The following is a 15,322-nucleotide window of genomic DNA, read 5'->3' on the forward strand; positions in this document are numbered from 1 at the left end:
AATCAGGAAACACAACTGTATTCTTTATCCCTTGCGGAAAAATATGTAATGGTCCTTTCTGACTGGCGATCTTGAGCTCCGCCCCCACTTAGCAACAGTTGCCACGCCCCACAATCTTCCAATATGAGTGAACAATACATCTTTGAAGTGGATTCCCTATCACGTATTCATGGTAACATTGCGGTATGTTTTTTTTTGCCAAATGCGCCAGACTTGTCCAAGAGAGTGCTACAGGGAGGTCTCAACTATTTCACGCAAGGATATGTTCATGGAATTAAGATTTTGAACGGAGCAGGACGCAACGTGAGATTTACAGCTAAATGTTGGCGATCAGTGCTAAAAAGGTTGGCGCCTCTCAAGCGTCATATTGAAATCCAACAGGATAAAATAGTGGAATCGTACTGCGCATGTAAAGCAGGGTGAGTACTTTTGTATTTGGAAAGATCACGAGTAATATTGTAGTCTTTATAAGTGAGTGGGTGTATTCATTTGACTTGGCTCGTAATACAACCCAGTTTTCTGACTTAAAAGTCCAATGTGATACAAATAGGCAAATAGACATTTCTCTTGCACATCGCGCATTTACGTATCTCTAACCCGACTTGTCGGCATAAAACATTACACACATCATTCAGCAAGTCAGCGATACACTAATGAAGTGAAAGTTGTTCTCTTGCAATGTACAAAGCACTGATAATAATGAAATCAAACTCAGAGAAGATACTTCTCCCTCACTTACCTTCGAACATACAACCTTGTCTTTGTTGTTATTTTTCACAGAGTTGTACGTGAGGTCTTCCGCAAGCTTTAATCCATTGGAGACACTTCCCCAACTGTGTTTTAGGCTTTGGAAAATGAATCAACCGGGCCCCTTGTAACCTAACAGGATATCCTTCGTCAGAATTGCATGTTCCCCAAGCGCATCTGAGGACCAGTTTCTTCCTGACATTTAACTTTTCAAAACACATGCTACCGACAGTGATGTTTGTGGGACATGGCTGCGGGGCCGGGGGACAAGCCAGGGATAAAGACAATACAGCTATCTGATTGGCTGTTATTGTATGAGTGATTGACATGTCGGAAAGGTCCATTGTAATGCTTTTCTTCATCATCATTTCATTTAGTGCCCAATGCGTCAATCGCCAGGCATTTTTGTTCGATTATGTGACCAGGTTCCCCCAAACAAAGGCGTGGCTAATTCGTCGATCATACGGGTAAATTGATTGAGATTCGGTATGACCAATCCTAGCCTCTTCTGACTTGTCACTGCGCATCTGCACATAAAGGCAGGTTTTAGCAAGTTGGCTTCCTAGTTACTAGCTGTCTGTTTTCTCCACGGCAGCCGCTTTGATGCCACACCCCCCATTGTGGCGACGAAACCCCCCCTCTCCAATCGGTAGATCGAGAGAGTATGGCTGCTTGAAAAGTAGATCTCTTGGTTTTCGTGTATCTCCATATACTATGCTGCATCCTGGTGGCCAAGGCGCACACGCAAGGAGCAGCACAAAGTCCACTGAATTATCATGATGCAGAATCTGTTAAATTTTTTTGTTCTCTTTTATTAGATTACTACTGTATGCTGTTAAATGTAATACCTTAAAGTGCTTTTTTAATTTTTTTTTTTTTTTTTTACTAAACATTACATTTCTTGTTGATGTTTTGGGGTAAAATTTTTGTTCATTTCAATGTGTCAAAATTTTGTGTAATTTTGAGTGGTTTCACAAAACGAATTAAAATCGTATCTCAAGGGGCAACTGTATTAGTATTGAAGACATTAGAAACTACATTTTTCATGTCTCCCTTTTTCGGTTACCAGACGCTGGACGCTAAGCCAGCGTATACTGAGGGCGAGCTACAGCGCTTCGAGGCAGAGCTCCGTGACAAAGAAGAGGAGCTGAAGAAGAGGGCGGACACGCTACGTCAGGAGCAGGAGCTGCTCAAGGAGCGAGGAAAAGCCCTGGAGGCGCAGAGGAGGGAGTACCAACAGGTAGGTACCTTTTACTTCCATTACGTCCTGCGGGCTTCCGATTCATCCGGGTGTGACTGCAATGGGGACGTTCCAGGCTGTGCTGGAGATGTCACAGAGGCAGAAAGAGCAGCCAGCAGTGGGTGACGGACAGCCACCGACCGGACCTCGTGGAGAACTTCAGTTCCAGCCTCTAAAACATGCAGACAAAGGTGAGGACACTATGCAACGTGAGTGTTGAGAAAGACAAGGATGATGACAGTAGTAAAATACTTAAGTAAAAGGTCTGATTTTTTGGGGGGAAAAAAATCACCATGAAATAATTCTAAATTAGTACAGTGGTACCTGTACTTATGAAATTTATTTGTTTCATAAGTCTTTTCGTAACGTGAACGAATGTACGCACAGACACAACTTAATTCCACTAAAGTTTCATGGGGCCCCCTGGTGAGAAAAGATGAATAAACTTGCAAAAAACAAATGAAAAATTTGCACTTCACTAATGTGCGCTAGCATTTCAAAGAGCTAGTGTATCATTCATTAACACTTGAGTGTCCAAGGAAATGACGTAGAATAAAAACTAGACTGCGCACTCTGACTGATCACAATATTTTCGCCATGGTCAACAGGCTGTGACTTCCAGTCAGGGTAAAAAGCATGGTAAACATGCACACGTTGTTATAGAAAATGATGCGATAAATCTAAATACTTGGGATGTTTTGGATCCCTAGAAACACGAATATTATCTAAACATTTGCAGCATGCCCAGGAAGGTTTAGATGATACATTGACCCATACATATGTAATAGGAGGTACAGATCTTAATAATATTCCCCATCCCAAACATATCAACTGCCACACCCACCTCTCGTCTTAGTATAGCGGGCATTTCAAGTGATATATTCCACAAATGACAAGCAATTTTTCGAACACGTTTTGTTCAACAAGATGAACAATCTCGGAAATGTTATCAATAAATTCCACAGTATCGCTCTCAGTTTTTATGAAACAATCATCTGAGGCATTTACGTTAGTTTTGTTTATCCAAATAGGCCTATAACAACAGGAGACTTTTACTGTACACCAAAATCTAGTATTTTTTCCAGTGTTATAAGGCATCTGAAAGTGAACATAAAAATGTTCACAATATATGCATTCAGTTGTAACAAACAATTACTAATACTATTATTTAACTATGTAAAATGTCCAATATTAAGTACCTCAATGATTATATTAATTTTAAGGACATATAAAATATACAAAACGTCACTACACATTTACAACCACAAACGCCTGCAGTTAAGCTACACTTGTAATATTACATCATATAAATGAGCAATCGCAACATGATACATTTTTTCATCAATTATTATACAAAATTGTCAACGGAAGTCACCGTGTTGACAACGAGTCGCCATCTTGTCGTCGATATTCCATTGTTTGTTTCCGTGAGTCGGCATTTCACTTCGTCTTCGTTACGTCTTTCATCATTCCAACTTGTATCATGGGGAAGTGCATTTTTCAAGATGCTTGGGTTGAAAGTAAGGAGTTTGGAAGCTGGGTTCGTTGAGATGCAAAAGATCGGCACATGTTTTACTGCCATCTGTGCAAGCAGAGCTACCAGTTAGGAAAGATGGGCGTCAAAGCGCTGGAGTCGCACCGGAAAAAAAGGAGACACGCAGATTTGACGAAGACTCTCTCATCTTCCGTTGGTTTGAATCTGTTACTAAAATATAAAGATAGTGAAGCATCAACTTCAGGCAGTGGTACTAGCAGTGCATGCGCACCTACAGTTGTCCAGCCATTGACTTCAACCAGCCAGAAGTCAGGCTCTATGAACGTAGTTCAATACACGAAGGCGGACTCGTTAAAGGCAGAGATCGTGTGGACTTAAAAAGTGATCTGCAGCCATTACAGTTACAAATCTTGTGAAAATAATTCAAAAGTGTTTGCAGTCATGTTCCCAGACAGTGACATTGCTAAAAACTACCACTGTGGGGAAAGGAAGACTTCGTACCTGGCTACATTTGGCATCGCTGCCCACTTTTCATCTCTACTGCCTCAAAGCCAAAAAAGCCAGAATAGAGACTGACATATCTACGCTTATTGAGAAGGCTGATAGGCTGTGTGAGCAGCCAGAAGAAAAGAGGAAGCTGAGGTTTATCACCAAGGCCAATGCACTCCGAGGCAGAGCAAAGGACAAGAGAGCCACTTTGGCACCTCTGCAGCAACAAATATAGGAGGCACTGGGTAGGCTCAAGGAGCTAGAGTAGGGGTGCTGAAACATACATCAGTAGAAGACATTTGTGGATAGAGTTGCAATTGTAGTTAGAATCTGTTTTTCTGTATACTGTTATGTGAAGACGTTGACAATGGTCATATCAATGAGAACTTCCACAAGGGGCGACAGGTGATCACTGTCACAGGTACTGAGGTACTGGAACCCTTGATGAACCAAGAACAGCCGATGGCACCATTGGGTGAGTCTTTTTTCCTTACTCTTGATTTCCCATCTTCTTCTTTTCCTTTCGGCTTGTCCCGTTAGGGGTCGCCACAGCGTGTCATCTTTTGCCATCTTAGCCTATCTCCTGCATCTTCCTCTCTGATCCCAACTGCCCTCATGTCTTCCCTCACCACATCCATAAACCTTCTCTTTGGTCTTCCTCTCGCTCTTTTGCCTGGGAGCTCCATCCTCAGTATCCTTCTACCAATATACTCACTCTCTCGCCTCTGAACATGTCCAAACCATCGAAGTCTGCTCTCTCGAATCTTGTCTCCAAAACATCCAGCTTTGGCTGTCCCTCTAATGAGCTCATTTCTAATCCTATCCAACCTGGTCACTCCGAGCGAGAACCTCAACATCTTCATTTCTGCCACCTCCAGTTCAGCTTCCTGTTGTTTCTTCAGTGCCACCGTCTCTAATCCGTACATCATGGCCGGCCTCACCACTGTTTTGTAAACTTTGCCCTTCATCCTAGCAGACACTCTTCTGTCACATAACACACCAGACACCTTTCGCCAGCTGTTCCAACCTGCTTGGACCCGTTTCTTCACTTCCTGACCACACTCTCCATTGCTCTGTATTGTTGACCCCAAGTATTTGAAGTCGTCCACCCTCGCTATCTCTTCTCCCTGTAGCCTCACTCTTCCCCCTCCACTTTTCTCATTCACGCACATATATTCTGTTTTACTTCGGCTAATCTTCATTCCTCTCCTTTCCAGTGCATGTCTCCATCTTTCCAATTGTTCCTCTGTGTGCTCCCTGCTTTCACTGCATATGACAATATCATCTGCGAACATCATGGTCCAAGGGGATTCCAGTCTAACCTCATCTGTCAGCCTATCCATTACCACTGCAAACAGGAAGGGGCTCAGAGCTGATCCCTGATGCAGTCCCACCTCCACCTTAAATTCCTCTGTCACACCTAAGGCACACCTCACCATTGTTCTGCTGCCATCATACATGTCCTGTACTATTTTAACATACTTCTCTGCCACACCAGACTTACGCATGCAGTACCACAGTTCCTCTCTTGGTACTCTGTCATAGGCTTTCTCTAGATCCACAAAGACACAATGTAGCTCCTTCTGACCTTCTCTGTACTTTTCCACGAGCATCCTCAAGGCAAATAATGCATCTGTGGTACTCTTTCTAGGCATGAAACCATACTGTTGCTCGCAGATACTTACTTCTGTCCTGAGTCTAGCCTCCACTACTCTTTCCCATAACTTCATTGTGTGGCTCATCAACTTTATTCCTCTATAGTTCCCACAGCTCTGAACATCCCCTTTGTTCTTAAAAATGGGAACTAGAACACTTTTCCTCCATTCTTCAGGCATCTTTTCGCCCGCTAGTATTCTGTTGAATAAGTTGGTCAAAAACTCCACAGCTATAGTTCCCACAGCTCTGAACATCCCCTTTGTTCTTAAAAATGGGAACTAGAACACTTTTCCTCCATTCTTCAGGCATCTTTTCGCCCGCTAGTATTCTGTTGAATAAGTTGGTCAAAAACTCCACAGCCATCTCTCCAAATTGCTTCCATACCTCTACCGGTATGTCATCAGGACCAACTGCCTTTCCAGTTTTCATCCTTTGTAGTGCCTTTCTGACTTCCCCCTTAGTAATCATTTCCACTTCCTGGTCCTTCACTCTTGCCTCTTCAACTCTTCCTTCTCTCTCATTTTCTTCATTCATCAACTTCTCAAAGTATTCTTTCCATCTATTTAGCACACTACCGGCACCAGTCAACACATTTCCATCTCTATCCTTAATCACCCTAACCTTCTGCACATCCTTCCCATCTCTATCCCTCTGTCTGGCCAACCTGTAGAGATCCTTTTCTCCTTCTTTCGTGTCCAACCTGGTGTACATGTCTTCATATGCCTCTTGTTTAGCCTTTGCCACCTCTACCTTTGCCCTACGTCGCATCTCGATGTACTCCTTTCGCCTCTCCTCAGTCCTCTCAGTCTCCCACTTCTTCTTCGCTAATCTCTTTCCTTGTATGACTCCCTGTATTTTGGGGTTCCACCACCAAGTCTCCTTCTCCCGTTTCCTACCAGATGACACACCAAGTACTCTCCTGCCTGTCTCTCTGATCACCTTGGCTGTCGTCGTCCAGTCTTCCGGGAGCTTCGGTTGTCCATCGAGAGCCTGTCTCACCTCTTTCCGGAAGGTCGCACAATATTCTTCCTTTCTCAGCTTCCACCACATGGTTCTCTGCTCTACCTTTGTCTTCTTAATCTTCCTACCCACCACCAGAATCATCCTACATACTACCATCCTATGCTGTCGAGCTACACTCTCCCCTACCACTACTTTACAGTCAGTAACCTCCTTCAGATTACATCGTCTGCACAAAATATAATCTACCTGCGTGGTTCTACCTCCGCTCTTGTAGGTCACTATATGTTCCTCCCTCTTCTGGAAATAAGTGTTCACTACAGCCATCTCCATCCTTTTTGCAAAGTCCACCACCATCTGTCCCTCAAAGTTCCTTTCCTGGATGCCGTACTTACCCATCACTTCTTCATCGCCCCTGTTTCCTTTACCAATATGTCCATTACAATCTGCACCAATCACAACTCTCTCCCTGTCTGGGATGCTCAGAACTACTTCATCTAGTTCCTTCCAGAATTTCTTTTTCAACTCTAGGTCACATCCTACCTGTGGTGCATAGCCGCTAACCACATTATACATAACACCCTCAATTTCAAATTTTAGTCTCATCACTCGATCTGATACTCTTTTTACCTCCAAGACATTCTTAGCCAGCTCTTCCTTTAAAATAACCCCTACTCCATTTCTCTTCCCATCTACTCCGTGGTAGAATAATTTAAACCCTGCTCCCAAACTTCTAGCCTTACTACCTTTCCACCTGCTCTCTTGGATGCACAGAATATCAACCTTTCTCCTAATCATCATGTCAACCAACTCCTGTGCTTTTCCTGTCATAGTCCCAACATTCAAAGTCCCTACACTCAGTTGTAGGCTCTGTGCATTCCTCTTTTTCTTCTGACGCTGGATCCGGTTTCCTCCTCTTCTTTGTCTTCGACCCACAGTAGCTGAATTTCCACCGACGCCCTGCAGGTTAGCAGTGCCGGGGGCGGGCGTTGTTAACCCGGGCCACGACCGATCCGGTATGGGATTCTTTAGATGAACGCTCATATTTGTTTGGCACAGTTTTTACGCCGGATGCCCTTCCTGACGCAACCCTCTGCATTTATCCGGGCTTGGGACCGGCCTACAGATTGCACTGGTTTGTGCCCCCATAGGGCTGCATTTTACTCTTGATTTCCCATGATGGCCCTAAATTTTTCGTGTCGGCCCTAAATTTTTTCCGTGTCAGCCCTAAATTTTTCGTGTCAGGCCCTAAGAATGGCCCTAAAAGCCCTTAAATTTTTTGGGTCCGACTGAGTATGAACCCTGTTACCAAAGATGCTTATCTGATGGTATTCTGGAGTAATATGAAAAGTTCTCAAGATACCATTTCGCTAGCAATGTTGCACACATCAATCAATTAGCTCTAGCCAATAACTGTCACTAGTTGCTAAAAATTAAGCTGGGGCTAATAAAAAAAAAATAGTCATTCCTAAATTTCAGGATAAGTAATGTTACCTCGGCTTCAAGTTCAAGCCTACACCCTAATGAAGCTTAAAGTGAGACACACTCACCGGTGAAAAGTTACTTCATTGCAACCACCTGCACGGTTTGACAGGCAACAGCCCACCATGAATTAACCATATTTGACACCAAAAAAGCTAAACCTAATGTATTCCAGTTAAATTTTATATTATTAGGTTTCACAATGTACATTTGCAAGGATGTCAACACTACAGTGAAATTGGACCCAAAGTAATGTTTTTCCCTGACCAAAAGTTGAAGCGGAATTACCACGTGAAAGGGGGTTGTGCATGGTCTATTTTTTATTCTACGTCATTGGTACAAGGGAAAGGTAAAGGATCATGGGTAAAGATTGACGTCCCTCTTTGCCAATGGATGCCAGGAAGATGTTACGGTATAGCCAATGGGAGAGCGACTTTATTGCGACCTTTTCTAACCAGGAGGTTTACGTTCGGTGGAATATAGGGGCTGCGAGTCTTGTGCCAATTCTTCAATTTTGTGTCCTGAATTTTCCTTTATAACTAGAGAATATTTTTCAGAGGAGGCCTTTTGTAACCTAATTCGTTACTGGAGATGTTTGTAAGTAGCGGTACCACTGTAAATGAGTAAAACCAAAAATTGGTAGATGAAAGAAATTACGTGAAATAATATCTTCCAATATAAAAATAAAATTGCCCCGGTCTGGATAGTGCACGTGGATGAAGTGGTGTCCCCCAGCCTCACCTGCTGTGTCCTGCTTGTCATGAAGTTGTAGATCTTACATTATTCAGTCACTTCTCAGGAACACCTGGTGATTGTAAGTACTTGTGTAGTCACAACTTCACTGGTGCAGTCTTACAGAAGCGTGACTGCCATTCTGTGCCTACGATTTCTCTGACCACCACCAAACATCCAACCATATTTATCCATAAGAAATACAGGTGAAAGTATCTTGCCCAGGGACACGACGACATCTTGCGTTCACGTTGGGATACGTTTGCAGGGGGTCTTACCCTCTGCCGCAGTACCCACAGTATTTAATACTACAATAATCAAAAAAAATTAAAAAAAATGCATCAATAAGAGGCATTATTTTAGAACATCCATCCGTTTTCTGAGCCGCTTATCCTCACCAGGCTCGTGGGTGTGCTGGAGCCAATCCTAGCTGTCATCGGGCAGGAGGCAGGGGACACCCTGAACTGCTTGCCAGCCAATTGCAGGGCACAGACAAACAGTCACACTCACAATCACACCTCGGGGCAATTTACAGTCTCCAATAATGCCTGTTTTGGGGATGTGAGATGAAAACAGTGCCTGAGGAAAACCCACGCATGAGGAGAACATGCAGACTCCACACAGGTGAGGCTGGGATTTGAACTCCGGTCCTCAGAACTGTTAGGCCAAGGGTCTATAGCTGCGCCACCGTGCCACCCAAAGGAATAATTTAAATTCCCCGATTCATAAAATTTCAAAGTCGTCTACGAGCCGACTTGGATGTGTGTGAAAGGATTTTATACCATTGATAAAGGCTGTGTGATGGCAACAGTTTCGCCCGGTGAAGATTATTTCTATTTACATACATTTACCATGGTGAAAGAAAGTGTTTGCTTTGTTTTAATGTTCTTTTTAAGTTGCTGATTAAGTTTCCTTTTGCCTCTTAGCAGGAAAAGTTGCCGTCATGGAAAACCCTGAAGATGCCCAAGTGCGGAATAATTTGCCCGCCGAACCACCACAAAACCTGCCTTTACACACTTGAAAAACACGTACACATGCACACACAAACACACACGCAAACACACACGCGCAAACACACACACACACACACAGTCTTATGACGTGCACTGAGACATTAGGGGTTGTACAGAATAGTTAACTATTACTTCACCATATTTTTAGAGCATGATGTCGACTAGTCGCTAATCACTTTTTTTGGCGTGAGGAGGCAAAGGTGTTTGTGCTAGTGTGTGGGAGAAGCATGTATTTTCATTTTATTTTTGCCAAACTCCAAGTTATTGAATGTCACGCTGAAGTATTGGGATTCTTCCTTCCATTGTTGTTTGGAATTTATTATCTGAAGCAAGTTTCCCCCTCATTTGAAATTATTTTAATGTTTTTTCTCATAATACATTATTGTTGAATACAGTAATTGATGTGGGTCATCAGTTCCACCTTGTTCTTGTGCTAAAATGAAGAGGTCTTCTGTTATTCTTGAAATCAGTATTATGACAGATGGGTGTGAGTTTACTGGGTTTTAGTTGAGTTTTCCCTTTTCGTATCCCACCCAAGAATGATGTAAGATGCTGATATTGTAACTGGATAGCTAGATAGATAATTGTGTAAAGTTTGTAGCATCTAGTCCCAACTCTGGTTTAGTTTTCTGAAGGGTAAATAAACTAATTGTAGTTTTTCTATTTATCTATCTATTTCTAAACATAACTCAGATTCCCTCGGAGTGGGGCTCTGAGCAAGGTCTCACCTCTCGGCATATCAGTGATTCTTAAGTGAGGAATCACCTCAGAACTACATTGGGGGACCTGGTCAGTGACCTGAAGCGATCTGGCACCACTGTTTCCAAGGTTCCTGCGGTTAATTCATTAAGATATGGTTTAAAATCATGCATGGCGTGGAATGTTCCCCTGCTTAAATCAAGACACGTCCAGGCCCGCCTTAAATTTGCCCACGACCATTTGGATGATCCAGAGGAGTCATAAGAAAAAGTTATATGGTCAGATAAGACCAAAATAGAATTTTCTGGTCTTAATTCTACTCTCCATTGTTTGGAGGAGGAAGAATGAGGAATACCATTCCTACTACGAATTATAGGGTTGGATGTTTTTTTGCACATGGAGACAGGATGACCAGGGCCATGTATTGCAACATTGTGGGGTACAACCTCCTTCCCTCTGTTAGAGGATTGAAGATGGATCATGACTGGGCCTTCCAACATGACAATGACCCGAAGCACACAGCCAGGATAAGGGGTTCAAATATTTTTCCAGCAGTAACATACAAATACAGTAAATTGTTAAAAAAAAATCTGACATTGGGATTTACAGATATATATATATATATTTTTTGGAGATTGTCTCACAGTGGACACGCACCTAAGATGTAAATTCCAGACCCCTCCATGATTTCAAAGTGATAGAACTTACAAAATCACAGGGTGTTCAAATGCTTATTTTTCTCACTGTATGTTCTAAGTAAATTCAATTGATGAGCTTTTCACCGTAATTTAATATAGATTTTTTTATAATATAGAACTGAAAAAAATGTCATCAGCGATTAGTTGACATTGACTCAATAACTTTGTTGACTGAAAGTATAAATTTGTGCAACCCCTAATACAAAAAATTGACTGAATATTTTGTTCTTTTGCTGTTGTGAGATTAAAGATGTTACATTTTGTTCCTGTCATTTTAAATAAATTATTTATGTCCAAAATGCACTGGATTATTTGGATTGATTGAAGTGTTTTTGAAACCCCAATTGGGCATTAATTTTGAATTGGATCCATTTTCCACACGGCTTTGTGGAAATTCTGGTCCACAGTCTGACGTCTCGGACGGTTGGAGTCGGAGGGGAATATAGTTTGAAGACCTCCTCAATTCCACTGACACGCCTTCCCATGAGGAAGCAGAGTTTGGGTTCTCTGAGGCGTGGTCTTCTATCTCTGGGGACAAGGTCACTGAGGTGGTTAAAAAGCTCCTCTGTGGCAACGTCCCAGAGACAAATGAGAGTCGCCCAGAGTTCTTAAAGGCTCTGGATCTTGTGTGGCTTTCCTGGTTTACACGCCTATGCAACATTGCATGGGCATCAGGGACAGTGTCTCTGGATTTGTCAGACTGGGGTGGTGGTCGCCCACTTTTAGAAGGGGGACTGGAGGGTGTGTTCTAACTACAGGGGATCACACGCCTCAGCCACCCTTGTAAGGTTTATTCAGTGTGCTGGAGACGAGAGTCTGTCCGCCGAATCCCAGATTCAGGAGGAGTAATGTGGTTTTCGTCCTGATCGTGAAACAGTGTACCACCTCTACACCCTCAGCACGGTCCTTGAGGGTGCATGGGAGTTCGCCCAATCAGTCTACATGTGTTTTGTGGACTTTGAGAAGACGTTTGACCGTGTCCCTTGGGTACTCTTGTGGGGGGGTTCTTCGGGAGTACGGGGTACCGAGCCTCCTGATACGGGCTGTTCGGTCCCTGTACAACCGGTGTCAGAATTTGGTCCACATTGCTGGCAGTAAGCCAGACCCATTTCCGGTGAGAGTTTGATTCTGCCAAGGCTGCCCTTAGTCACCGATTCTGTTCATAGCTTTTATGGACAGAATCTCTCTGTGTGCCTGAGGAGTTGAGGGGGTCCTGTTTGGTGGCCTTAGTATTACATCTCTGCTTTTTTCTAATGACGTGGTTCTGTTGCCTTCGACAACTTGTGATCTCCGATGGTCACTTGAGCGGTTCGGAACAGAGTGTGAAGCGGCTTGGATGAGAATCAGCACCTCCAAATCAGACTGTGGCCATCAGTCGGAAAAGGGTGGCATACCCTTAAGTGATTGTCATCACCATTTACTGTTCAGTCATCCTGGGTAAGAATAGGAGTTGACAGGAGTTGGTGGACTTCCACGCATCACCTATGTGAAGCACTCAAGACATTGCTTCCCTGGATTCCTGGCTTCCGTTGGACCCTTCAACTTCCTAGCCCCTCGGCCATTTTATTTTCTTTCTGTCTATCAAACAAAGATGCCACCAGGATCTAAGAGGTGAGGGTCCACAGATTATTTATTTAAATGGAATTCCACTGTCATCATGGTAGGATGGAAGGCAAGTATCAAACTTAATATATTAATTACAGATACACCAAACTCACGCAGCTACTATATTAAAAAAAAAAAAACATTTGACCATTTTAAAATGTGTATTTTTCTCCAGGAGACTAGAATGTGACTATAGTGTACCCATTCGCATTTCATTTTTGTCTATTTCTTTTCAATATGCATTAAAACTATTATGTCGACGTTTTGCAAAATAGTTCAGCAGATATGTCCTCCATTTCATAGCGTATTAAAATATCACTGTCAATAAGCATAACTAAGCTATATATATTATTTTAACTTCACATTTTTACATTAACATTTCTTTTAATTCCCTCAGTGCTGCCGTTTGTCCATTTTTTGTTGTACAACATTATTTGGTTTTTACCATTTTGCTGCTGTGACAATTTGATTAAATAGTAATAAAAGTATAGAAAATAATCCTTTCATTATTTATTTAACATAATCCATTCCAATTGAACTTGTTGGAAACGTGTATTTTTTTTCTCTCAAGATCGAGTAACGTCACCTACTCAACCTCATGGAGACAAAACCCGCCTCGGCTCGGCTATGATTGGCCGAAACAGGTTATTGAGTAATATAGTCTTTTAGTGTTAAGTGAGTTTGAAATACATGTACTGTACAGGACAAATACAAATAATTAAAAATAAATAAATGTGTGAAGATTTGTTGATGTCTTAAGTGTATGTGACTCCTTTTGTGAGTGAACCTGTTAAAAACAATGAAAGGCAACATTGGCTTGTTCGTGACGTCATAATTTTCCAGGTGATGGAGACACAGGGAGGGACGTGACAGGAAGTGGTCAGGTGCACAGAAACGCCAAGCACATGGGCGGAAAGCGATGCGATCGGGTTTCAGAATAAGAGTGTCACGGTGAGTTTAACGTTAGTAATTTTAGGGAGCGTCAACGATGATGATGATAATCATTTGATTTTTAGAGCATTTGAAAATGATTCATTGTAAAATATGTCATATTTTGCTATGTAACTAATAGAAAGAAAACAATTTAAGAATGCAAGCCAAATGTTATAATAAGCAGTGCAGAAATTGGATACCTCGATTTATGAACAGAGTTGGATATCTTTAATGTGGCACACGGCACTTATTTAAGATAAGTCACATACAAGGTGTCCATGTATTCTAAAGCTCAAATGAAATCAAGAGAAATATAACAATTAACATTTCTTGTTCCTCGCACACCAATGACAGTTATAATTTTATAAATCTGTAATTAAGCTTTATTTTTGTGTGGTTTGAATAGTTTGAAGTAAATAATCCAAAGTGAAAGTGTAAAATTCCAAAGTACTGCACTGTAATAGTTCTAATACAATGGCATTTTGGTATTTGCGGTCGCTCGTCAGATCCTGGATGACTTCAGAAAATGATATTGAAATAATTAAAATTATGATGTAAAAAATATTATTTGTCATTAAATCATATTTGACAACAAAAGCCTTTTATATCACCCCGTATGGCGACTCTTATTGTGACATCTCATTTCCCGGATTTAGCTGACGTGTACAACGTCTAATTTGACACTCCTCCCGTGTACCGTCGCTCCCATCTCGGAGGGAGGAGATGTGGCTGTGGATGTAGAGGTGGGTGCCAAGTAACCGAACCGGACCAGAGCCCTGGACAAGCGGCTGTTACTTCACTGCCAACCGATACTGAAGCGGGAGGGCCTCGGCGCTCCTTTTCTCCCGTCCTTGGTGGACCATGACACGGGTAAGAACGAGAAGCCGCCGCGGCGCCTCCAGCGGGCCCCGGAAATCATCCTCATCACCCTCATCCTCATCGGCGGCGGCCGTTCGACCGTCCAGCTGTTTTCATGGGCGGAAACAGACATCGGTATATTCCGCCCGAACAAGCATTTTCCACCATTTTGACATGTCAGCCACGTCTTAATTAGGCCTCGTCTTGACGAGAGGATGATTGACACCTCCCACCGTTACGCGACGTCTGGGAGCGTCCGACGAGCCGCCCGTCCGCCCCCCCCCTCCCCTCCTCCCTGGCAACAAGAACACCGTAACAGCCCTATTTTCTCACAAAATGTCATCTTCTTTTGGGCGTTCAACCCCAGCATATGAGACTTTTTTTGGTTTTGTTTTTAATGACAACGTACGCGGCCCCCCATCTTACATCCCTCGTTCCTCCATTTCTCGTTCTCATCTTACTTATCGTGATAAGACTTTTTAAATGTATTTATTCTACACTAAATAGAAGGGAATTGCGCCTCCCCAAATTACTCCCAATATGTGGACACTGAACCCAAGCGTAACCACCGTTCAGCACTCACAAATTCATCTATTCGCAATTTTTTTTTTTTTTTGAGGGGGGGGGGTCATATCATCCGTTGTTTTTCTGAAAACTCAGCTATTTGCAGTTTTGCTCGTCAGGGCTCATAAACATATTACATGGATCTATTCTT

The 15,322-nt window shown here is 42.6% G+C and overlaps 2 protein-coding genes across 4 annotated transcripts in view; both read left to right on the forward strand.

The window, feature by feature from the left end:
• The window catches only part of nucb1 (nucleobindin 1), a 33,058-nt gene extending 21,544 nt beyond the window's left edge, over positions 1-11,514 (forward strand). For 2 of the 3 annotated variants that reach the window (XM_061846471.1, XM_061846473.1), the window contains exons 10-12: positions 1,817-1,987; positions 2,064-2,178; positions 9,728-11,514. In XM_061846471.1, coding sequence (XP_061702455.1) covers positions 1,817-1,987; positions 2,064-2,178; positions 9,728-9,822 — 381 coding nt within the window. In that variant the 3' untranslated portion in view covers positions 9,823-11,514. The remainder of the gene's footprint in view (positions 1-1,816; positions 1,988-2,063; positions 2,179-9,727) is intronic. The other variant, XM_061846472.1, reaches the window with a different exon arrangement.
• Positions 11,515-14,438: 2,924 nt separating this feature from the next.
• Positions 14,439-15,322, forward strand: part of ppfia3 (PTPRF interacting protein alpha 3) — a 62,818-nt gene continuing 61,934 nt past the window's right edge. Inside the window, exon 1 of the mRNA XM_061846034.1 lies at positions 14,439-14,619. The gene's annotated coding sequence lies outside the window, so the exon portion shown is untranslated. The remainder of the gene's footprint in view (positions 14,620-15,322) is intronic.

This window comes from Syngnathoides biaculeatus, chromosome 16 (assembly GCF_019802595.1).
Source record: "Syngnathoides biaculeatus isolate LvHL_M chromosome 16, ASM1980259v1, whole genome shotgun sequence".
Lineage (NCBI taxonomy): Eukaryota > Metazoa > Chordata > Actinopteri > Syngnathiformes > Syngnathidae > Syngnathoides > Syngnathoides biaculeatus.